The sequence below is a fragment of the Salmo salar genome, chromosome 01 (assembly GCF_965601325.2).
Source record: "Salmo salar chromosome 01, fSalSal1, whole genome shotgun sequence".
NCBI classification, from domain to species: domain Eukaryota; kingdom Metazoa; phylum Chordata; class Actinopteri; order Salmoniformes; family Salmonidae; genus Salmo; species Salmo salar.
The window spans coordinates 82,506,120-82,531,668 of record NC_138291.1 but is presented as its reverse complement, the minus strand read 5'-3'; the positions used below and the strand labels follow the sequence as shown (position 1 = coordinate 82,531,668).

At 42.0% G+C, this 25,549-nt stretch overlaps 2 protein-coding genes across 5 annotated transcripts in view; both read left to right on the top strand.

Annotated features, from left to right (window-relative positions):
* Positions 1-3,164: 3,164 nt before the first annotated feature.
* On the top strand, positions 3,165-7,793 carry srsf2a (serine and arginine rich splicing factor 2a). Of its 3 annotated transcripts, XR_006770907.2 has the most exons (4): positions 3,166-3,658; positions 4,283-4,557; positions 6,055-6,151; positions 7,216-7,793. XR_006770907.2 is itself a non-coding variant. In XM_045723284.2 (3 exons), exons 1-2 carry the CDS (start codon positions 3,297-3,299, stop codon positions 4,530-4,532), a joined length of 612 nt encoding a protein of 203 aa, XP_045579240.1. In that variant the 5' UTR covers positions 3,165-3,296; the 3' UTR covers positions 4,533-4,565; positions 6,055-7,793. The 3 variants fall into 3 exon arrangements, 2 of the variants coding, with proteins under 2 accessions (XP_045579240.1, XP_045579243.1); XM_045723284.2 differs by having other exon boundaries at positions 3,165-3,658; positions 4,283-4,565; positions 6,055-7,793; XM_045723287.2 differs by having other exon boundaries at positions 6,055-7,793.
* A 293-nt stretch (positions 7,794-8,086) lies between these two features.
* The window catches only part of mxra7 (matrix-remodelling associated 7), a 30,226-nt gene continuing 12,763 nt past the window's right edge, over positions 8,087-25,549 (top strand). For both annotated transcript variants that reach the window (XR_006770906.2, XM_045723280.2), the window contains exon 1: positions 8,087-12,337. Coding sequence is in view for 1 of the 2 variants with exons in the window: in XM_045723280.2 (XP_045579236.1) it covers positions 11,960-12,337 (378 nt within the window). In the remaining variant the exon portion in view is untranslated. The remainder of the gene's footprint in view (positions 12,338-25,549) is intronic.

Below are 25,549 nucleotides of genomic sequence, written 5' to 3'. Positions count from 1 at the left end.
GAGCAGCCCATATATCTGTGACACTTGTAAGGAGGTGTAGAACAAACACACATGCAAGGGTTAGCTAAGGGTTTTTGTTCTACAGTGCTTCTATAATAATTATTTTGAAATGGTTATTGTTCATGCACCTCTTATTGCCCTTTCGTTACAGCTGTTTAACCTGGCAGTACTTTTCCATTTAGGTCTTAACTAATTAGGCCTACCTTGAATAATTCTGACAAGAATAGCTTGAGCGGAACTGATTGGTAAGGCAATGATGGATTCAGGTAGAATAGTAATTGAAAATGGTGGAAAACATCTCCTACTCCATTGCCATGAAAGTGAATTGGGAAATAATGAAATAATCTCAGTAAACATTACTGAAAATGTTGTTTAAGTTAAGGATACACTGGTCTTCAAAATAATTTGAAGGTATGCGTCGCAATCGCTGAGCAGTGTACTTCAAAGCCGTGTGCCGATGCCTGTATCACTTTATGAGAAGCATGTGATTAAGAATGTCTGAAGCTTTGTTTCGTCTAACAACCACCTGATTGGTTTGGTATTGGTTTCGGTAGAAGGCAAAAAAGCTACGCTGTGCATGCACTATGGAGTGTGGGACATCGTCTATAATAATTTGGCTGCTCTGAATTCTTTTGACCTGCAGGTGCCACTCGTGTAAACTTTGTTGATCAAAGCCTCAAATAAATAACCTATTTTTGACACAAATGTCTGGAAAGCCTCAATGCTTCAAGAAGCTTTGTTTCCCCACCACTAATGAATACTAGGTGCTTTATATCACTTGCACTTCTATAGGCCTAAACAAAGGCTTTGAAATTGGCAAAACAGATCAAATGGTCATGGTTAAATATTCAACCATTAAACGTTTAAGACCTGCTGCCACTTGGATCAGTCCCCTATATAAATGTAATTGTTAGGGAACTATTACACATATCACTTAAATTCGTACAGGACTCTCAACAAATATGGCCACTTACAAAGCATGCCTTAAAATATGTTAACGAATCAAAAAATGTTTAGACTACATGGGCTAATTGAGTGACTGCAGTGACTGATATAACAAGAGAAAACTGCTGATACACAACCACATTTCAAAATTGCACCTTGTGTATTCTAGTATTCTAACGCTCAACAGTACGTTGAGACTGCCAATTGAGTTCCTAAATATATATTTTGTTTACTTTGTTGAGGCCCCCTATTGGCCATGGGGCCCTAAGCGGTCGACTTGACTAGGGCCGGCCCTGAGCACCATATAATGATCCACATATTTTCTGTTCCTTCTCTCCCATTTGTATGGCTGTGCTGGGATGCTGATGGCTAGGTTGAAGATGACATATATTTTCGACCTAGGCTGATGGCTATCTGTGCTGAGTGTGCTCATGCTCTCCATGCTCTTCTTGCCCCAAAGAACAAATCTAATGGCTGCCCATGACGTCATGCACAAATCCGGACAATAGGGTCTGCTATGGGTTTTGCTCAGTACAATTCAGCAGGCAAGCAGTTCCCACTGGTTTGCTATAACTTGACCTTCCCCAAACATGGGAATTAATCACTGCCATGCTACAGCAGATGATAGCTTAATAATGCAATGCAAAGTTGCGTAATTATATTTATCTATCAAGTCAAATGTATCTTTTACATTTAGAAAGAAATAGATAAACAATCAACTTAGGCTACACATAAATATTGATATGCAATTCTACAATAAATGTATAGGCCTGTTTTGTGTTAGAACATGATACACACTGGTAGCATCCCACATCGCTAGTCTAGTGTAGCCAAACCTCCAAAATCTACTTTTTCGTCTCCTCATACAGTAGTAATAAAGGCCCAGTGCACTAACTCTGTTGAAAACAATATTTTCAAAAAAACTCAAACTAATTTGTATTCTGATTTATCAGGGGGTGCTTCAGCACCCGTACTTCTCACAGCTATGGTTGTTGGGGAAGCCTAGATCACAAAGTGCCTATGTAACCGATGTGAAATGGCTAGCTAGTTAGCGGGGTGCGCACTAATAGCGTTTCAATCGGTGACGTCACTCGCCCTGAGACCTTGAAGTAGTTGTTCCCCTTACTCTGCAAGGGCCGTGGCTTTTCTGGAGCGATGGGGTAACGATGCTTCGAGGATGGCTGTTGTCGATGTGTGCAAGAGGGTCCCTGGTTCGGGGCGAGGAGAGGGACGGAAGCAATTTTATTTATTTAACCTTTATTTAACCAGGTAGGCAAGTTGAGAACAAGTTCTCATTTACAATTGCGACCTGGCCAAGATAAAGCAAGCAGTTTGACACATACAACAACACAGAGTTACACATGGAGTAAAACAAACATACAGTCAATAATATAGTAGAAAAAACATGTAAATGTAAAAATAAGTCTATATACAAAGTGAGCAAATGAGGTGAGATGAGGGAGGTAAAAGGCAAAAAAGGCCATGGTGGCGAAGTAAATACAATATAGCAAGTAAAACACTGGAATGGTAGATTTGCAGTGGAATAAAGTGCAAAGTAGAAATAGAAATAATGGGGTGCAAAGGATCAAAATAAATAAATAAATAAATACAGTAGGGGAAGAGGTACTTGTTTGGGCTAAATTATAGATGGGCTATGTACAGGTGCAGTAATCTGTGAGCTGCAATACTGTTACTCCTTTCCAATAAATATCGAGGGTCTTATTCTTTATGCGGATTTTAGAATATTCGCATGAAAATCTCTTGCCAATTGGAAAAACACCTACTGTAGCTAGAGTTACACGAACCAGACAGTTTTCACAATTATATGCAGCAACATATCATAGTGAGACTCCAAGTTTACTTCGATATGATGGTTATTATATAAGTATTTGCGCATAAGGCGTTCCACCACCATTTCTCGAATCATTCATTTTACTGACACAAAAAGATCCCACCATGTCTAACGAGCAAATCATCTGTCAGCATTTATAACATTGTAACGAAATTTACTGTTTCCATCACAGCTGCCGTGATTTTTTAAAATATGGTATGCCTTACTGGCATAAAAACAGAATGGAAACGTGGTTTCTGTTGTTATTTTCATCTTGACACGGTCAGTAAGCATTCTAACTGTTCTGCCACTCCAATCCGCTACGGCGCGCTGTAGTTCCAAGAGGGAGTAGTTATTAACTCGCCTACCAGCCAACACAAAAAGGAAGCTCCTGAGCCGCCATTTCATGTGCGAGCAGCTGAGAGGACGGGGTGAGTTGGGTATACAAATCAGAAAAACAAATTTAGTTTACAATAACGATTTTAATCTTCGTCTGGCTATCTCATTTTGAGGAGCAAAGATGAGCTACGGAAGGCCTCCGCCCGATGTCGAGGGTATGTCCTCGCTCAAAGTGGACAATCTCACGTACCGGACCTCGCCTGAGACCCTACGCCGAGTTTTCGAGAAGTATGGCCGGGTGGGAGACGTGTACATCCCCCGCGATCGATACACCAAGGAGAGCCGCGGTTTCGCCTTTGTGCGGTTCCACGATAAGCGCGACGCTGAAGACGCGATGGACGCCATGGACGGGGCCTTGCTCGACGGGCGGGAACTGCGAGTGCAGATGGCGCGATATGGCCGTCCACCAGACTCCCACTTCGGGCGCCGAGGCGGCAGTGGACCCCCAAGGAGGCATGGAGGCTACGGGCGCAGGAGCAGGAGGTAAGCTCTGATTCCAGTTTTAGTAAACAAATATTGTAGTTAGCCAAGTGTACCTAGCAATTGTAATATTGGTGTAACAACAATATACTGGCCAATTTCAGCTAAATGTGCAATGGTTTTTACTTTAGCTAACGTTAGCTAGTTTGACTTTCTATAGTTAACGTAGCTAGTTAGTAGCCCAAAGGCCGGCAGATGGCGATAATGAGGTATTTCATCTTACCAATCCAAAGGCAATGTATTCAGCGGCTATACCCATCCCCGTGGACCGATTTTGTACATAAAATATTCTCCATTCAGGCTGCAAAGGTGTTGATTTCCTAAACTCTATTTAATGGCGAGAAGGCGGTTAAAGAGGAACTAAAACCTTTGTAGCCTGAATGGAAATTGTTCTGTAAAAACCAGTCCACGGGGATATAGCTAGCTACATAAATTCCCATTGGATGGTAAGATGAAGCAACTTGATATCGCCATTTGCCGGCCTTTGGGCTACTACGTTATCAGTTGAGTTTGCAAGCTGCAATCGCGAATCTCTAATTAGTCAATAAAAAAACAGACTTGTATAAACCAGGTTGCAGTTAATTTATCTAGCTAAACATTATTACATTTTCTTCTGATCCTCCCCAGTCGTTCGGCCAGCCCCCGCCGGCGAAGACGCAGTCGTTCCCGAAGCAGGAACCGCAGTCGTGGCCGTGACTACAGCCGCTCACGGTCTCGTTCCTACTCTAGATCCCGTTCCAAGTCCCGCACACCCCGCAAGAGCAAGTCCCCATCCCGATCAAGGTCCCGCAGCCGCTCCCCGGCTTCTAACAGAGGCTCAAGGTCGAGGTCCAAGAGCATGCCCAAATCCCCCGATGACAACGGAACCGAGTCTTAGTAACAACAGTTCCAACCCAGACCAAGTAAGATGGTACGCAGGGCATGGGAGAATGGGGTGACCATCAGACAGCCACATGTTTGAGTAATAGAGGTAGTTATAGGATGCCGCATTGCATCTGTCCTGTTATGGCGTCTGTGAGAGCATGTGCAGCGCCATTGAGGCCATTTCCATACATTTTATTCTACTGTGAGTTGGTAAACAAACTGGATGGTTGGTGATTTACTGTCACCTGCAGTTATGGAATGTTTGCTCACTAGTATAATTCATTTGCTGTTGACCTGGATGGAATTATGTGATCCTTAAACCATAGGAAGTCCCACCCAGTTGACTACAAAGTGATACAATTCCTCAATGGTGTTGCCCATGCTAAAACTGGCTTCTGGGCACTAGTCTGTCTATGGTTTGAGTATAGTTTGCTGAATGTAGGGCACATCATTACGTAAGGAACAATTATAGGAACTCTATGGTAGGACACTACAGGACAGGTTAAATTCAAATGCAGTTGGACAGTATTCTGCAACCTTAATAGTCCTTTGAATATTCGTGTTTAGTCACCAGAGTTGCAGGGTACCAGTCAATACTGCAGAATCCTGACCCTGGCATTTTACTTGGTGTTGTGGAGGAAATTGGAAATATAAGTAGTGTACAAAACAAACGTTAAGTTGTGTGTGTAGATTGTGCAAGCTACACAAAGTAAAGTCAGGAAATAGAGATGGATACCTGCAGTGCACACTGAATGTGCCCACAGATCTAATCAACAGTGTGTGGGTGTCTGCCGATGTTTTAACCCCAACCAAACTGTCACATCAGCTAACATTGGTTTGGGATGGGTGTTATCTGCAGGTCAGGGGTATAGTTGGCCAAAATTGTTTACAACATTTATAAAATGCGCCAGGGCTTATATCATTTTTTTTGAGATGGGGTATATTTATTGCGGAGTGCTAAAATCAAACATTCGTTTACCTAAATATGGAATTCTCTCCTCCAAGCTGCGGTGTCCTGTTGTCAAACCGAGAGGGTGTGGCAGATGGCAGTGTAAGAGCAGTTAGTGTGTTGTGACGCGACCTGCCTGAGGCTGTTGGTGGGGGGCGATGGCGGTTGCTATGGAGCAGGTCGTCACTGGCGGTGCGGTGGTCCGTGCTGTCAGTTGGTGAGGTACTGTATGTTCACAGGACCACAGACAGAATGCTGCTGGCTGTACCACTGTGTGTCTGGTCTCACTGGTGCAGGAGGGAGGACCCCAAGGTTTGTTGTCCAAGAAGTGCCTGAGTAAAAAATAAGAGCATGTTGAGTGGTAGCTGTGGGTGGGGGGCCCTTGTAGTGTGAAGACATCCTACGTTGTTAGGAACTCTGTTCTATGCCAGTAACGTGGACAACTGACGAGCCCTCAATGGAATGGTTAAAAGGGGGTGTTTTCTATCTGATTTTTAGATTGAGAACAGTTGATTGTCTAGTTGTGTCAAACTAGCAACCTACCCTTTGACCTCCACCAATGCAGCTTGTCTTGTTTTCTTTCCAGATGTCAGACGATTGAGACTTCTTCTCTGTGGACGTCGACCAGAGCTTAAGTCTGCCAGTGGACACCTCTCTACGCCTAACGGAATACTGACCAAAAGGTTGTGACTTGGTCTAAAATGTTTTAAATGATTAATTTTGGTTTGTTGCCCAGAAATAGACTGTACTACATATTTACCAATGCGTGTAATGCCATTGACTATAGAGTGAAGGACATGTTTTGAGGTGAACTGTATTTTGTCTCATTGTTAGTGCAGGTTTGTTGCATATTAATTTGATTTAAACTTTTATGAAGTAGCCCCTCCCTCCCTTTTTTATTAATTGAAGCCCTTATTTAGTGGTCTAATTCTCTACAGAAGGATTCCCGTATTGAGTTACTGTTCTTCTTTTGGAGAGTTGAATTTAGCAGTTAACCTAAAGAAAATGTTTTCTGTTATTTTCTAAGCAAAACCAGCAACATGTAGAGGGAAGCCATATAAGCCAAGATTGTATCAAAAATATTTAACATGTTATGTAATTCGCTATCTTAACTAGGAGTGCAGATATTTTTTTATTTTTATGTATGTACACTGAGTACACCAAACATTAGGAACACCTAAGTTGCACCTCCCCCTTTGCCCTCAGAACAGCCTCATTTCGTTGGTGAATGGACTCTACAAGGTGTCGAAAGCGTTCCACAGGGATGCTGGCCCATGTTGACTCAAATGCTTGTCACAGTTGTCAAGTTGGCTGGATCTCCTCTGGGTGATGAACCATTCTTGATACACACGGGGAGCTGTTGAGCATTAAAACCCCAGCAGCTTTGCAGTTCTTGACACAAACCCGTGTGCCTGGCACCGACTATCATACCCTGTTCAAGGGCACTTAAGTCTTTTGTCTTGTCCGTTCACCCTCTGAATGGCACACATACACAGTCCATGTCTCAATGCTTAAAAATCCTTCTTTAACCTGTCTCCTCCCCTTCATCTACACTGATTGAAGTTTATTTAGCAAGTGACACCAATGAGGGATCATACTTTTACCTGGTCAGTTTGTCATGGAAAGAGCAGGTGTTCTTAATGTTTCTATACTCGGTGTATATTGTTGATACATTTTTTTTATCTCTGGTATGCATTTACTTTCCTGTGAATTCTAATCCCCTCTTGTGTCATCTTTTGTGCACTAGGCGCAGTTGTGTAGCAGTTGAGTATTGCTGGTTAGCTGTTAAGGTGCGATGCAGTGCTGATGGTGAGGTGACAGTGCAGTGGCTGGCGGGGGTGTTGCGGTGCCCGGTGACTGCCCGGTGCAGTTGCCGCCCTGCTATCGACTTGGTGCTGCTGCCGTTTGCCTGGTTCTGGTCTGTAAGAATAAATCAATCACAGCTGTGGTGGCAGATCTGATCATCCCATCTCTCTCCCTCTGTTGTCATATGGTCTCTTACCATTGTTGATGTACCAATACTATTCTCTTCCTCCCCTGTTTCTCCATCCCTAGCCTGGTGGAACCAGTCTGATCGCAGTGTTTAACATTGTGTTATCGATCAGGCTTGTTCCACCAGGTTATCCTACCCCCCCCAACTGTGGTATAGTCCTCTGTTGTGAGCTGGTTGTACCCAGTGTTGTTGGAAGTCTTATTGCTCGATAGAGGGTTGGATAAAGGGCATCCCACCAGCTTGATAAATTAGTCAGTGCATTCTTTTGCGAACCCTTGCAAGATCTCTTGTAAATGCTCCAGGTGAAGGCTAATAAAAATGTGTTACATTTGTTTTGTTATGGACTGTTATTCGAACAGATCTTGCGAGAGCCTGTCTAATGGCAGCTTTGCACCTTCAGAGCTAGCCAAGACACAAATTCATTGTTATTGAGCCAATACATTTTTTGGTAACCACAATCCTTGAGTTAATAAAGCCGACTACAAACATGGTCTCTTGAGTAAGGTGAGAGCGCCAACCTGAACATCTGTGGTGGGAAAAGTACCCAATTGACTAAAAGTGGCAGACCACGTGTAACAACACCTGCACAGGATCGGTACATCCGAACATTACACCAGGTACAGGATGGCAACAACAACTGCCCGAGTTACACCAGGAACACACAATCCCTCCATCAGTGATCAGACTGTCTGCAATAGGCTGAGAGGGAGGCTGGACTGAGGGCTTGTAGGCCTGTTGTAAGGCAGGTCCTCACCAGACATAACAGGCAACAACGTTGCCTATGGGCACAAACCCACCATCGCTGGACCAGACAGGACTGGCAAAAAGTGCTCTTCACTGACGAGTCACGGTTTTGTCTCACCGGGGGTGATGGTCAGATTCACGTTTATCATCGACGGAATGAGCGTTACACCGAGGCCTGTACTCTGGAACGGGATCAATGTGGAGGGTCCGTCGTGGTCTGGGGCGGTGTGTCACAGCATCATCGGACTGAGCTTGTCATTGCAGGCCATCTCAACACTGCGTTACAGGGAAGACATCCTGACATGACCCCAGCCATGCTGCTCGTTCTGTGCATGATTTCCTGGAAGACAGGAATGTCGGTGTTCTGCCATGGCCAGCGAAGAGTCTGGATCTCAATCCCATTGAGCACATCTGGGACCTGTTGGATTGGAGGCTGAGGGCTAGGGCCATTCCCCCCAGAAATGTCTGGGAATTTGCAGGTGCCTTGGTGGAAGAGTGGGGTAACATCTCACAGCAAGAACTGGCAAATCTGGTGCAGTCCATGAGGAGATGCACTGCAGTGGCCACACCAGATACTGTTACTTTTGATTTTGACCCCCCCCCCCCCCCCCGTTCAGGGACATTATTCAATTTCTGTTAGTCACATGTCTGTGGAACTTGTTCAGTTTATGTCTCAGTTGTTGAATCTTATGTTCATACAAATATTTACACATGTAAAGTTTGAAAATAAACAGTTGACAGAGGACGTTTCTTTTTTTGCTGAGTTTTAAAAGTAAAATCAATCAAATTAAGTTACCCAGTAGAAAGTACTACTTGAGTAAAAGCCTAAAAGTATTTGGATTTAATACACTTAAGTATCAAAATTAAATGTAATTGCTAAAATATACTTAAGTATCAAGTGAACGTATAAATCATTTAAAATACCGTTTATATTACGCAAACCAGACGGCACCATTTTCTTGTTTATTTTTAAGTTACAGATTGTCAGGGGCACACTCCAACACTCAGACATAATTTACAAATGAAGCATTTGTGTTTAGTGAGTCCGCCAGATCCGAGGGAATAAGGATGTTCTCTTGATAAGTGTGTGAATTGAACCATTGTTCTGTCCTGCTAAGCCTTCACAATGTAATGACTACTTTTGGGTTTCAGGGAAAATGTATGGAGTAAAAAGTACATTGTTTTCTTAAGGAATGTAGTGAAGTAAAAGTTGTCAAATATAAGCAGTAAAGTTTCAGATACCCCAAATAAACTACAGTAGGGTACTATTAAAGTATTTTTACTTAAGGACTTTACATCACTGCTGAAGGTCACTGACACGATTCAACCTAGTTTTTTTCCCCTGAGTTCCCCGTTGTCTTGAAAACACCATAAATCCAGAGACTGACAGACTTTGACAACATTTGTCACAAAGAAGGACCAACCTTCCTGTTCAAGTGAGCGCAGCACAACAGTGAGTCCAAAAATGTCTTGTATGCTGTTACATAAAGGATGTAATATGCCAGAATATATATACACACTAACTAAGAAAGTAATACTAAGTGTATGTTAGTGTAAGCTGTTAATAGCCCATGTCTCAGCCTAAGCATTTGGTCCCTCTCCCCCTCAGAATTTAGCCTACTGTTCTGACTTGGTGGTGCACATGTAGCCTATAGCCTATTTTAGAGAATTGTCACCGACTATTGTGAGAGCTTTCATTGTCTGCTTATATGCCCCTGTTATTTATCCTACGGTTCTGACTTGGTGTACAGGGAGAATACTGTAAGAACAGCCCATGTTCTGAATTCTCTCGTCCATTTCAAAAGTGTTGAACAAATGGGCATATCGATTACGTCCGTCTTAGCTCGCTCGTTAATGTCTTAATCGACAATACGGCTTGCCTCTTATCTGCCCCACTCATCGTTCCCTTATGCCATAGTTTGAAGCTGATTAAACAGCCTGATCATTACACAGGTGCACCTTGTGCTGGGGACAAAAGACCACTCTAAAATGTGCAGTTTTGTCTCACAACACAATGCAACAGATGTCTCAAGTTTTAAGGGAGCATGCAACTGACATGCACAAAAGTACCATTATGAGATCCTGAGACCCATTTTTTTTAAAAAAATTTTTAAGGTATCTGTGACCAACATATGCCTATCTGTATTCCCAGTAATGTGAATTTCATAGATTAGAGCATCATTTATTTCAATTGACTGATTTCCTCATACGTTATGAACTGTAACTCAATCAAATCAACAAAATTGTTGCATGTTGTGTTTATATTTTAGTTCAGTGTATATATGTCTTTGGGTCTGTAACCATGTTTGCTAAGTTCAGTAATAGACCCATGTAATTCCAGTTGATATTGCGAGGGTTGGTTTGTTTGCGCAATGCACTGCCTGTGCGTCAGTATAGGCCTATTGTCTGGTAAAGTGGATCTTCGTGATTGTATTTTCCTTCCCTTTTAGACCAAATAGGAAGTGCTGAGCAAAGTCCTACCTTGTCACAGCTCATTTGCTTGCACTTATACTTAGAGCTATGTGTTAATGATAAGAACAAACATTAATTTACTGAGCATGAATGTAATAATGTTTGTGTGTGGTTCAAAAGTCAACACATGTCAGTATTCGTTATCATTCAAGGAGAATGCGGTTCTTATCGAGTTACACAAATCCACAAGGAGTCATAGAAACCATACAGTGTATCCGGAAAGTATTCAGACCCCTTTACTTTTCCCACATTTTTCAGCAGCAGGGACTGGGAGACTAGTCAGGATCAAGGGAAAGAAGAACGGAGCAAAGTACAGAGAGATCCTTGATGAAAACCTGCTCCAGAGCAGGTGAAGGAAGCTTCGCCTTCCAACAGGACAACGACCCTAAGCACACTGCCAAGACAACACAGGAGTGGCTTCCGGACAAGTCTCAATGTCCTTGAGTGGCCCAGCCAGAGCCTCTGGAGAGACCTGAAAATAGCTGTGCAGCGACCCTCCCCATCCAACCTGACAGAGCTTGAGAGGATCTGCAGAGAACATTGGGAGAAACTCCCCATATACATGTGTGCCAAGCTTGTAGCGTCATACCCATGAAGACTCAAGGCTGTAATTAACTGTTTCACTACCAGAGGTTCAACTGATAGCCAGATGTAGCGGGGCAATAATTCAGTAAGGTGTTGGGGCAGCTTTATGTAGGCCTTAACAGTTTGTGGGCACCGTTTGGCACCATTATAGTGCAATTCATGTATTCGTGTTGTGTAGTGGCTTTGCTGGCATGCGATATTTACATGCTAAAATCGCCACGGGTCACAAGTATTCTCACTGATAGGATTACCTGTAAAGCACCTACTAAGTGAGAAGCTTGCAACGTGTTGGTCACCCCATCTATCATGTCCTGTGTGTTTTGGTGCTGCTTGGGTGAAGCTTTCCTAAAGCATTAGCTATGGAGGCGTGGCTTTAGGAAATTACGTTTCGTTTCGAGGCGTGTCAAGGCGATCAAAGTAGAGTACATTTTTTTCTCCCACTACTGTCTCGGAGCTATAGTGGGCACGGTTGTCGTTAGGCTAATATTACAGCAACAAAGCCAACGGGATGCAGGGTAGGCAAACCGACTGACAATCGCATGAGTGAGGATACCAGGGAGAGGCTTTTTTTAACGGTATTTCTCTGGTATAGGCTGTAGAGTCTACATGTTTTATAACAGACAAAAATAGAAGACAAAAGGACAAACGGGTCATATTTTGCCGGCTCGAAAAGTCGACTCGCTTTCAGTCTGCAACAATGGAATTAAGTTTTATATTGCCTGCTATTCTTTTCACGCTGTTCGCTATTATTCTGGTGACAACATTGTTCAGTACCAACGATACTTCTACTGTCTCGTCCTCTGGCTCTGCTGCATCCAAAGCGGATCACTCAGGGGAGGGATCTTTGTCGCAGTCCGGGAGAGAGGAGGTGAAAACGGGATTAGCTAAATCAGGACCGTCGGTAAATCTTACAGAGAAACAGGGGACAGCAGCAGGGCTAACAACGGACAAATCGGAGGAGGACAGTGAATGTCGATCTGTCGGAAAAATAATGGATCCGGTGGCAGCGGACAGAAGGACAGTTGAGGGGCTGCCCGCTGCAGAAGTTAGGACCCATGCTGCTCACGAGAAAAAGGTGAAATCTGGCATTACCCTCTCCCTGGTAGGCTAATATAATGTGCAGTATGAGTAGTGTATATGCCTAATATTTTTCATCAGGTTTGGGAAGTGGTGGATTGCAAAAAAAACTAGATGTAATCCGTTACATTACATAAATTTAATCAGATTACATATTTTGGAAAACATTACTTCTAGGATTGCTTTTCAATTCAGAAGGGATGTTTGCGGAAAAAATATTTGACACTTATTTTTTCTGAATAGCTAGGTTTCTATCAAAATGGTGACAGATTTGAATGGAAATACTCTAGAATCCACATAAGAAAATATGTGCATTTTCCAACCAGTGGTGTTTTCACCAAATATACTTTTTGCTGATAAAAATCTTTGTACACATTGTACTTTTCCAGCTTAAGTTTTCATGTATCGAATAAAAATCTAAAATTCAATGTTTCCAACCCATTTCCAATTTGTCACAAAAACGGTTTCTTAAAAAAAATTGTGTTTACTGTGCAGGCTAGGGTGTGCAGGTATAGTCTACACATGATGAGATTACTATGGACAAGAGCGAGATTATTTTTATTTGTCAAACGGCAGCCAAACATCGATGATCATGTCACCAGAATAAGATCCTCGATATTTATTCCATTCAATTGGCAACAGATTTTCGTGCAAGTATAAAAAAAAAATCTGCATAAAAACTATATGCTAATTTTCTCACCAGAGATGTGTTTCCATCAAATTGACTTGTTGTGGATAAAAGTCTGCGTGATGACGTAGTGTACCTAATTAAAAAAAAAAAAACAATTTAAATGGGTATCCATCGCATTTTCAACATTACTGATGGTTTTCTCAACAACAACAAAAAATGTGTTATAGCGAGTGTCTACTCTGGTATTGGCAGGTGTGCTCTAGCCAACAGCTCACACAAATAGTGCGGATAGGCTACCAACATGGGGTTATTATGGACAAATTAGCAAGATTCTTTTTATTTGTCAAAAGGCAGTCAAGCATAGATGATCATGTCACCAGAATAAGACCCGTTGATATTTATTGGAAAGGAGCATCAACCTCATCACCTTGCACTTTCACCACACCTTGAAGTTATTTAATCTGTAGCCTAATAAACTATGCTTTCCCGAGTTGTAGTGGACATTTCTAGAATAATTAATTTTACCGACACAAAAAGAACCCACCATGTCTAACATATTTATTTTGTCGACATTTGGAACGTTTACCTACAATTTTCTGTTTCTTTCAGGCCTGTCATTAAATGTTTTATCCGAAAACGACTTTACTCTCAAAAGGTTGGATGGAGACCTGATTAGTGATACCAAATTAATTTGATGGATCGTGGGAAAAGAGCAGGTATGGGTTTTTGTAGGCTACAGTCTGTCTTCCAATGGTGCGATTGCTGTCGGCATCCAAAGATGATCAAATTTGAATTAAACACTTGGAGGTGAAGACGACAGCAGTGGTGTAGACTACGGGCGATACGGATATAATTATTATTGATATCTACATAGCACATTGATGGGAATCACACTGCTGCTCTCATTTAGCTATTTGCGCCTTACCGATTGTGGATGGCTGTTCACAAATGTATATGTGTATTTTAACCCAATAATGGTAGATTTGAAGAAGATTAAGCTACCTATCAATCATTGTTTTTGCGACCAGTGGACAGGCAGTGGAACAATGCCCTCTTGCAACAGCCGCAGTACGGATCCCAAACTATGGAATAAAAGTTTAAGGGAGTTCCTCTCTTCTGAACTGAACCGTGTTGTAGTGCTCCAAAAACTTGTTTAATTTAAGAAGTCCACGAGTAGGGCTTTTATTGCTCAATCTAATTCGTACTGATTCCCCACCCCCCACAAAGTCCATAGGCCTAACTGCATATGCTCAAACTCGCGCAAATTTGATAGGCTTCCACAGCTGCAAATTATCGAGATATCAAAGTGTCACAAACAAAAAAGTTAACAATAGGCCTGTAGCAAATGCTGCACATGGCATTAATTGTTCATATGCAAATAGCACTTTTCGGTAGTGCTCAATGCATGCCATTCTAAAAGCAGCATTTATTTTCCAACTCGACGAAATGAGCTCAATCAGTCCTCCATGACAACAAAATAATAAAACCATCTGATTTTGTGGCTGTGCCAGCTACTGGCCACTCTGCAGAACTGCCTCCAGAAAAAGATTCATGACGAAAATCGCTAGCCTGCGCCTCATAAGGGAACATTAATCAAAGTAATCAGATTATGTTACTGAGTATGGGGTAATCCAAAAATGACGTTACCTGTCCAAAATTATAATCAGTAACGGATTACATTTAAAAGTAATTTACCCAACCGTATATTCAAATACACTATCATTTATATATACTGCTCAAAAAAATAAAGGGAACACTTAAACAACACATCCTAGATCTGAATGAAATAAATCATCTTATTAAATACTTTTTTCTTTACATAGTTGAATGTGCTGACAACAAAATCACACAAAAATAATCAATGGAAATCCAATTTATCAACCCATGGAGGACTGGATTTGGAGTCACACTCAAAATTAAAGTGGAAAACCACACTACAGGCTGATCCAACTTTGATGTAATGTCCTTAAAACAAGTCAAAATGAGGCTCAGTAATGTGTGTGGCCTCCACGTGCCTGTATGACCTCCCTACAACGCCTGGGCATGCTCCTGATGAGGTGGCGGATGGTCTCCTGAGGGATCGCCTCCCAGACCTGGACTAAAGCATCCGCCAACTCCTGGACAGTCTGTGGTGCAACGTGGCGTTGGTGGATGGAGCGAGACATGATGTCCCAGATGTGCTCAATTGGATTCAGGTCTGGGGAACGGGCGGGCCAGTCCATTGCATCAATGCCTTCCTCTTGCAGGAACTGCTGACACACTCCAGCCACATGAGGTCTAGCATTGTCTTGCATTAGGAGGAACCCAGGGCCAACCGCACCAGCATATGGTCTCACAAGGGGTCTGAGGATCTCATCTCGGTACCTAATGGCAGTCAGGCTACCTCTGGCGAGCACATGGAGGGCTGTGCGGCCCCCCAAAGAAATGCCACCCCACACCATGACTGACCCACTGCCAAACCGGTCATGCTGGAGGATGTTGCAGGCAGCAGAACGTTCTCCACGGCGTCTCCAGACTCTGTCACGTCTGTCACGTGCTCTGTGTGAACCTGCTTTCATCTGTGAAGAGCACAGGGCGCCAGTGGTGAATTTGCCAATCTTGGTGTTCTCTGGCAAATGCCAAACGTCCTGCACGGTGTTGGGCTGTAAGCACAACCCCCACCTGTGGACGTCGGGCCCTCATACCATCCTCATGGAGTCTGTTTCTGACCGTTTGAGCAGACACATGCACATTTGTGGCCTGCTGGAGGTCATTTTGCAGGGCTCTGGCAGTGCTTCTCCTGCTCCTCCTTGCACAAAGGCGGAGGTAGCGGTCCTGCTGCTGGGTTGTTGCCCTCCTACGGCCTCCTCCACGTCTCCTGATGTACTGGCCTGTCTCCTGGCCACTTGTGTGGGTTGTAGACTCCGTCTCATGCTACCACTACAGTGAAAGCACCGGCAGCATTCAAAAGTGACCAAAACATCAGCCAGGAAGCATAGGAACTGAGAAGTGGTCTATGGTCCCCACCTGCAGAACCACTCCTTTATTGGGGGTGTCTTGCTAATTGCCTATAATTTCCACCTGTTGTCTATTCCATTTGCACAACAGCATGTGAAATTTATTGTCAATCAGTGTTGCTTCCTAAGGGGACAGTTTGATTTCACAGAAGTGTGATTGACTTGGAGTTACATTGTGTTGTTTAAGTGTTCCCTTTATTTTTTTGAGCAGTGTATTATATTAGTCCAGGGGCGAAAATCTGATATCAACTTTGGAGGGGACAATTACATGAAATTTTCTCAAGAGCAATTCCTGAGGGGGACACCAAAAGTAGTGCTGTAACACAGCCTACATTGTAATATGGTAAATGTATATTGAGGAACCAAAGAAATAAGGTGTTTGCCGTACTCCTAACTACCGGTACCCAAAACTACACAACTAATCACAACAGCAATACCATTGCCTTTAACAAATCTTAGTTCAGTCACCAGTTTAAGTTGAGAGTGGGGGTATCCATGGAATTTTCCAATTATGTTCCTATTTTACAAGTAAAAAAAATTGAAAACCTTTCATAATGTTGCCAAACAAAGACCACAAACTTACCTGAGACTCCCTGTCTCTGCCAGTCTGTCCCTGCATATCTGTCCTCAACTCTGCTGTCTGTGTGCCATCTGTTGCCTGCTCTGCCTAATGACATCATTGTGAAACATTTCCATTAGAATTTCATTTCTTTCTTATGAACATTTTATCAACTAGTCTTTGAGATATTAGGCTACTAGGGTTCTTACTTTGCGTTTTGGTGTACTGAAAAATACTCTTATGTCCGTCTTTTATTTTTCTGCCATTTTTCTACCTGGCTGGCTGGCTACACACACACACACACAGTGTGTAGGTTATTTACAGTAGGAGATGGGCTTCTATCATCTTATCTTTTATCATTCTATTTGGGCTTCGATCTAAAAGGTAGCTAGCAAATGTGAAACGGATTAAAACGACAAGAGTTGACAGCTGTATGAGTTCACCATTTACACAACATATGCTGCAACCTTTTGTAATTTTAATAGTTTGTTTCATATTGGCTGGCTTCCAACAATAGCTGAATTTGCAAAGCTAGCGAGCACCAATTCCGTTTCAGTGGTGTTTGCTATAATCTTTGCTACCCGGGTTAAATAAAGGTGAAATTAAATAAATAAATAAAAGTTCCCTTGCGACAATTTCGCTTTTGTACCGAGACCATTAAATATATTTAAGACAATGGTAGAAGAGAGTGTAGTTCTGTTCAGTTTGGACTTCAGTTTATCGCTAACCTTATCACAGGGACTTTGAAGCACTAATTTACATAATCTGCATGCTGATCTTGGAATAAATTGACGATAGCAAAGATTCCATCTTTGACGAGGCCACATAAATGGAATAGGTACTAGCTAGCTTAATAGTTAATATTTGCGCGCTAGCTCTGCATATTCAGCTAGTGTGTGTGCGCGATTGACTGGATTAACCTCACGTCAGTTACGTTCATTGAGTGCCTTTCAGACAGTAGACACGACCCCTCTGTTACCTTGCCAACTAAGGAACTGGCAGTGGATCAAACCATTGTGAGGCAAAGGGTGGGGGGGTCGCAATCTTTTGAAACTTAAAAACGCGCTATTAAGTGTCTATAATCAGCACAAGTGCTTTCATTGCGTATTATTAATATTATTTAAATTACATAGTTATGTTTCAGTGATATATTGGGGGGGACAAATCATATTTTTCCCCCCGGGATTTCCGCCCCTGTATTAGTCACAGAATACATTTTAAATGACTTTTTAGTTATTTAGCAGATGTTCTTATCCAGAGTGAGTTACATTTAGTGCATTAATCTTAAAATGGCTAGATGAGACAACAACACATTACAATCGTATAAAGTACAGTTTCCCTCAACAGAATACACCACTTCTCTCCTTGGTCAGGTAGGTAGTGCAGGTAATGCCCATTATATGCAGCTTTCTGGACCAATAAGTTGACACTGTTTGCTACACAGCCAACTCAATGGGGTTGTTCGCAATTGCAGCTGACAGTGCAGTCGACTGACTGATCTACAAAGAACGTTGGATCATAAATAACTCATTATTATTTGTAGATCAGTCATTCACAATTTACCCATGATACCTCACGGCTATTGACAATGGGCGCGTTCGAGAGGATCACTATTGTCAAGTCGGTGACCACCGGTTGGTCAACACCTTCAAAATTGTGTTGCATTATGTTAAAAATAGTACGACTTGTGCCCACATGTTGACTGCATGAACTTTACATAAATCGTGATCAAAGGTCATGATGTTTTGACTGCAGTTGACTGTAAGTTTCTGCAGTTGCTCTTCACCAACTTCATACTGCAGCCATCGCCTGCATTGTGGGAGGCTCTACTGTCAACCAATCATTAGGGTGTTTTTGTTTGACCCACATGGATGTGACCAAAGACATGACTGAAACAGGAACCAACTTCATGTAGGCTTTACAGTGGATAGCCTATATGCAAATGAACATGATATTTGAGTCTCTCAGATTGTACAATTTCAGTGTGTGATATGGGGGTTGGTGCCATGTTTAATTTGGCATTATAAAGAATACCACATTAGTGTCTGACTTTTGGCTGTTGCAGATGCACCTCCACTGACTTCACCCCTCAACTTTTATCTACAGTCATTTGCCTTCAGCTTACCACTCAAACGCACACATTCTCACGCGGATAGGCTACAAGAGCCTTGGCCAATACATCACAAATGTCACATTTCTATGGTAGAGTAAATCACCTCTAACTGAATCATGTCCATGCCGCAAGTAACCTAGCCTACAAGCATGCCTCAATTATTTGCTGAAGTGCACAGTGGGTGGCAGTCCATTATGGCTGACTGGATGAACCATCACCATAGATACTGAGAAGAAACCATAAAGGTGTGAAACACTGGGGTGTCAGCACCTTGGAGAGAGGTAAGATGTGTGACATACTGCACCCCAGCACAGTGGGAGGGAGACTAACTAAGCCTGTGTGATTGTAAAGGTGACACATGGGGAGAGTCAAGTGCCAGGTCAGCAGCCTGCCGAGAGAGAGGTATCGAAATGGGGGAGGGGAGTGAGGAGTAGATGACACTAGGGCAGTCATGACATTTTGTCAAGCCGATTGTTGTCATGCAAATAGCTGCCGGTCTTGTGGTAATTGACCATTCATTTTAGTCATTTAGCAGATGTTCTTATCCAGAGTGCACACATTTTCATATTGGTCATATAAGCTAGATCCTTGCAATGTCTCATTGAAGATCTAGATAACTTTTCTGGACTCTGGACTAAAACCAGTTATAAGTGTACAATATTACGTATTGGATCTTTATAAAATACAACTTTTACATTAGCCTGCAGTTTACCTAAAGAATAGGCTGACGGTGAAATAAACACACAATACATTTCAATAGAAAACTACTATTAATAGACAAGATCCTGCAACCATGGAGAGGTAAATACGTCTCTGTTTATGGAAAAATGAGTCATATCTCAGTTTACTCATTTAGCCTTCTCCTGATGACCTGTTTTTCAAATTATACAAGCAAAAAATATTTTGTTCTATCTGGGATGCTAAACTAGATAAAGCGGGTTGAGATGATTAAATATAAAAGCACTATACCACTCTAGAAAAGCTTCACTTACACAAAACTTTTACTTGAAACCTAAATGGTTCTCAAGTAGATTACTAAGAAAAGCTCATCCATTGTTTAAAAATGGCCTTTTTGACTTTGTGCAGATTGCTATGTCTCATTTTCAATTAATTGAAGATTAAACGTTTTTCAAAGTATCTCTCTTTTTCGAACAAGCATTGCAGAGCTGTTTACAATTTCAATTTCATCCCCCTGAAAAGATAGAACAAATATTATAACAAATATTATGGTTGATCTCAAATGTGCTGGTTGATAAAATACCTGTATTTATGGAAAAGATGTTTGAAAAGGGTATTTTGTTTTAAAATTATGATGTAAATTGGAATGGTAGAGTTATGTCTTTCATGGAGTTATCAGAATTGTATGGGAAGGTTTGCTCAATCCAAGATTACAACCAATTGATTACAGAATTACCACAAAAATGGAGGACTCAGGTGGCAGTGGGAGGAGGTAGGGAATTGGTCTATCTGCCAAATATAAACAATCAAAACTTGCTGAGGAATAAAAATAGATTTTTGATGTACCGATTCCATGGTACAGGGTGTATGAGTTGATATATAAAATTACGCAAGATTCAAGACTTCGTGCCTTTCAGCCAAAATTATTGTACAGAATTCTTGCCACCAACAAAATGTTGAATATTTGGTGCATACAATCATCAGAGCTCTGCAGATTTAGACCATTTGTTTTGGTATTGCCCTGAGGTAGCCTGTTTCTGGTCTCAAATTCAGGAATGGCTGAAAAGCACTACAATAATCTAAAATTGACCCTAGAAAATAATTGTTGGGAGATCTGGAGAGAGACCGGGTTAGTCAATTACTAATATACTAATCTACTTAGCAAAATTATTTATCTTCAACTCACAATCTATGGATTCAATTCGATTAGATAGATTCAAATTGTATGTTAAACATCACAGTGTAGTTGGAAGATATATGGCGCATAGAAATCCGAAGAGGGTGGCCAGCAGAGATATGTGGGATGGGTTGAGGGAAGCTGAGGGTTGGGAAGTGGAATTGGAGACAAGTGGGAGTGGAGTTGCTAAGTGGGGGATAGAATGACTGTCAAAGATAAAAGTAAAGTCAAATAAAAAAAGTATGTTTGAATGACACTGAGGGGCAACGTTGCAGGTGTTTGTACGCGTGTACACATGCATATACACACACTCGCATTCAAATGTGCACACACACACATGTAAATAGTGCCATACCTGCACTGAAGCGTATTCAGTTGGCCTTGCTGTTATGATTTTTTGTTGTCCTTGATGTCTTTTCTTGATGTTTTTGCATTGTTGATTTCTGTTTTCCTTTGTTTTTCTCCTTTTTCTTTTTTGTTAATTATGTTGGTTGTTGGTGCATTGGGGTACGGTGGCTGGGGGGGGGGGGGGGGGGTCTTGGGCCGATGGCTGATAGGTTGCTGGTTCGGTCCCTATTTTGACCTTGTGGGAGATCTGTCGACGTGCCCTTGGGCAAGGCGTTGACCCTGGTTGCTTCTGTGGGTCGCTCTGGATGGGAGTCTGTTAGATGACTGAATGTAATGTAAATGTTGAGCGGCTTCACTGCAAGTAAATTGTATGTTTTAATATTCAATAATAAAAAATACTAATTGAACATCAGTGGCGACCCATCATTCGGGGCAGGTTGGGCCGAGCCCCACCTGTTTTGAGCCATACCTGTTTAGCAAAAATACTGTACATATATATTTATATACTGTACATATTCACCCCTTGGGTGCTGCCATAGATTTACATTAGAAGTGCCCGCCCAAGAAGGCACAAGGTCATTGACCACAGATAAAATGACATCAAATCGCGTTATATCTACTGTAGCTTTGATTAGACTGATCATGTCAACATCATACTTAAAAAATCTTAGCAAGCAGTCATCATCACGTTGACAATCTACTGGCAAATACTTTTCAATCCTTGTCATATAAAGATAAATTATATACTGATAAAAATATATAAACGCAACATGCAACAATTTCAATGATTTTACTAAGTTACAGTTCATATAAGGAAATCAGTAAATTAAAATAAATTCATTAGGCCCTAATCTATGGATTTCACATGACTGGGTAGCCAGGCCCAGCCAATCAGAATGAGCTTTTCCCCACAAAAGGGCTTTAATACTCCTTAGTTTCATCAGCTGTCCGGGTGGCTGGTCTCAGACCATCCCGTAGGTGAAGAAGCCGGATGTGGAGGTCCTGGGCTCGCGTGGTTACACGTGGTCTGTGGTTGTGAAATAAACATTAAATTATCTGGCAACAGCTCTGTTGGACATTCCTGCAGTCACTATGCCAATTGCAAACCTTGAGACATCTGTGGCATTGTGTTATGTGACAAAACTGTACATTTTAGAGTGGCCTTTTTATTGTCCCCAGGACAAGGTGCACCTGTGTAATGATCATGCTATTTAATCAGCTTCTTGATATGCCACACCTGTGAGGTGGATGGATTATCTTGGCCAATGAGAAATGCTCACTAACAGGGATGTAAACAAATTTGTGCACAAAATTTGAGAGAAATAAGCTTTTTGTGCATATGGAAAATTTCTGGGATCTTTTATTTTAGCTTATGAAACATGGGACCAACACTTTACATGTTGCGTTTATATTTTTGTTCTGTATAGATAAAACGTATCGGTCATCGGCCATTGTTACAAAACAAGTCAGAAATCACAAATTCAACAAGTGGTTTGGAAGGAAGCAGTGGCTAACCGATGCAAAGCAATCACTATTTGGTGGAGAGGGTGTATGGTCCAAGTCTGGGTTTAAGGATTTAAAACATCTGTCTGAAAGGGTGTCTTTTCCAACCTTAAAACGATAAACATTCACACGTAACACCATGGCCAGATTGAATACATTCAGCATGATTTCAGCCGGGTTCATAACAACTGAGAACTCAGAACTGGGATATCTTTGACTTTGGTGCTTTAAAGACAACTGGGAACTCGCATAAAAAACGAGCTCATACTGGGAAAATACGTTTTGAACGGTCATCCAACTCGGAGTTCCAAGTCAGGAACTCATGTCTCTTTCTAGAGCTCCGACTTTCAGACCTGAAGATCACTGAAGTCATGATTCAACCTCGTTTATTCCTGAGTTCCCAGCACCATAAATCCAGAGAATGCCAGATTTTGATGGCAAAGTTTGCCCACAAGGACAACCGCGCCACCTTCCTGTTCAAGCGAGCTCAGCACAACAACGATGAGTCCAAAAATAGGCCTACTCCTTGTATGCTGCTGCATAAATGATGTAATATACCAGGGGTATACAGTGCCTTTGGAAAGTATTCAGACCCCTTGACTTTTTCCACATTGTGTTACATTACAGCCTTATTCTAAAATTGATTAAATTGCCCCCCCATCAATGAACATACAGCACCCCATAATGACAAAGCCAAAACCGTTTTTTAGACATTTTTGCAAATGTAAAAAATAAATAAATTAAATATCACATCCCGTTGGCTTTGTTACTGTAATATTAGCCTACCGACAACCATGTCCACTGTAGCTCCGAGACAGTAGACAAAAGGTACTTTGATCGCAGTGACACGCCCCATAGCTAATGCTTTAGGAAAGCTTCACCCAAGCAGCACCAAAACACACAGGACATGATAGATGGGGTGACCAACACGTTGCAAGCTTCTCACTTAGTAGGTGCTTTACAGGTAATCCTATCAGTGGCGAGTGAGCATGTGACCCGTGGCGATTTTAGCATGTAAATATTGCGGTGGCAAACGCATGCCAGTAAACCACTACATAACACTAAACAATACATTAATTGCACTATAACGGTGCCAAACGGTGCCCACAAACTGTTAGGGCCTACATAAAGCTGTCCCGACAGTGGCGCTTTCCTTTAAGCACTATGGAGTGAATTATTACACCGGCTACACCTTGCTATCAGCGGAGCCTCCAGTGGCAGCGAAACAGTTCATTCTGCCTCATTTACTGCGTTTTTAAAAACCATAGCAAATATGGCCGAATTGATTAAATACATACAGTGCATTCGGTAATTATTCAAACCCCTTACAAAAAAAGATTGCCGTTTTGAAACTGCTGTAAAAGTGCAGTAACTGCAGTCAACTGGTATTTTGGACACAGTAAATGCAGAATAACTGCATTGTACTGCAGTTGAACTGCAGATATACTGCACTCTAACTGGAGTTACACTGCAAAATTACTGCAGTAAAAAACTGTTATTTTGGACGCAGTATTTGCTGCATACTGCAGTTATACTGCACTCTGAATGCAATCTTTTTTCGTAATGGACACCTTGACTTTTTCTACATTTTGTGACGTTATAGCCTTCTTCTAAAATTGATGAAATAGTTTTTTCCCCTCATCAACAATCTACACACAATACCCCATAATGACAAGGCAATAACAGGTTTTTCATATTTTTTGCAAATGTATTAAAAATAAAAAAACGGAATTATCACAGTGTATTCAGACCCTTTATTCACTACTTTGTTGAAGAACCTTTGGTAGCGATGTACAGCCTCGAGTCTTCTTGGGTAGGACGCTACAAGCTTAGCACACCTGTATTTGGAGAGTTTCTCCCATTCTTCTCTGCAGATCCTCTCAATCTCTGTCAGGTTGGATGGGGAGGGTCGCTGCACAGCTATCTTCAGGTCTCTCCAGAGATGTTTGATCAGGTTCAAGTCTGGGCTCTGGCTGGGCCACTCAGAGAAGCCACTCCTGCGTTGTCTTGGCTGTGTACTAAGGGTCGTTGTCCTATTGGAAGATGAATCTTCGCCCCAGGCTGAGGTCCTGAGCTCTTTGGAGCAGGTTTTCATCAAGGATCTCTCTGTACTTTTCTCCGTTCATCTTTCTCTTGATCCTGACTAGGTTCTCAGTCCCTGCCGCTGAAAAACATCCCCACAGCATGATTCTGCCACCACCATGCTTCAGCGTAAGGATGGTGCCAGGCTTCCTCCAGACGAAATGCTTGGCATTCAGGCCAAAGAGCTCCAATTTTTTTATTTATTTATTTTTGTCATTTAGCAGACGCTCTTATCCAGAGCGACTTACAGTAGTGAATGCATACATTTCATACATATTTTTTTTTGGTTTCAATCTTGGTTTCATCAGACCAGAGAATCTTGTTTCTCTTGGTCTGAGAGTCCTTGAGGTGCCTTTTGGGAAACTCCAACCGGGCTGTCATGTGCCTTTTACTGAGGAGTGGCATCTGCCTGGCCACTCTGCCATAAAGGCCTGATTGGTGGAGTGCTGCATAGATGGTTGTCCTTCTGGAAGGTTCTCCTATCTCCACAGAGGAACACTGGAGCTCTGTCAGAGTGACCATCGGGTTCTTGGTCACCTGTCTTTATGGTTCCAAACTTCTTCCATTTAGAAATAATGGAGACCACTGTGTTCTTCGGGACCTTCAATGCTGCAAAAATGTTTTGGTACCCTTCCCCAGATCAGTCCTGTCTCGGAGAACAATCCTGTCTCCTTCGACCTCGTTGCTTGATTTATGCTCTGACATGCACTGTCAACTGTGGTACCTTATATAGACAGGTTTGTGCATACTTATGTAAATAAGGTATTTCTGTTTTTTTATAAAGAATACATTTGCCAAAATGTCTACAAATCTGTATATTAAATCCATTTAATATACACCATCACAATTAATCCATTATATATTTTAGGCAGGTCTATGAAGAAAATGTATTTCAGAAGAACTGAACACAAGTTGACCTACTGTATGTTATCTGGCTATGTGCCATGCCATAGGCTGTAGGCTAGTTCATTTAGCAGACAAGACATTCTTATAAGTTCCGTGCCAATTATTTTATATGACAGTGCCATGTTGAAAGTCACTAAGTTCTTCAGTAAGGCCGTTCTACTGCCAATGTTTGTCTATGGAGATTGCATGGCTGTGTGCTTGATTTTATACATCTGTC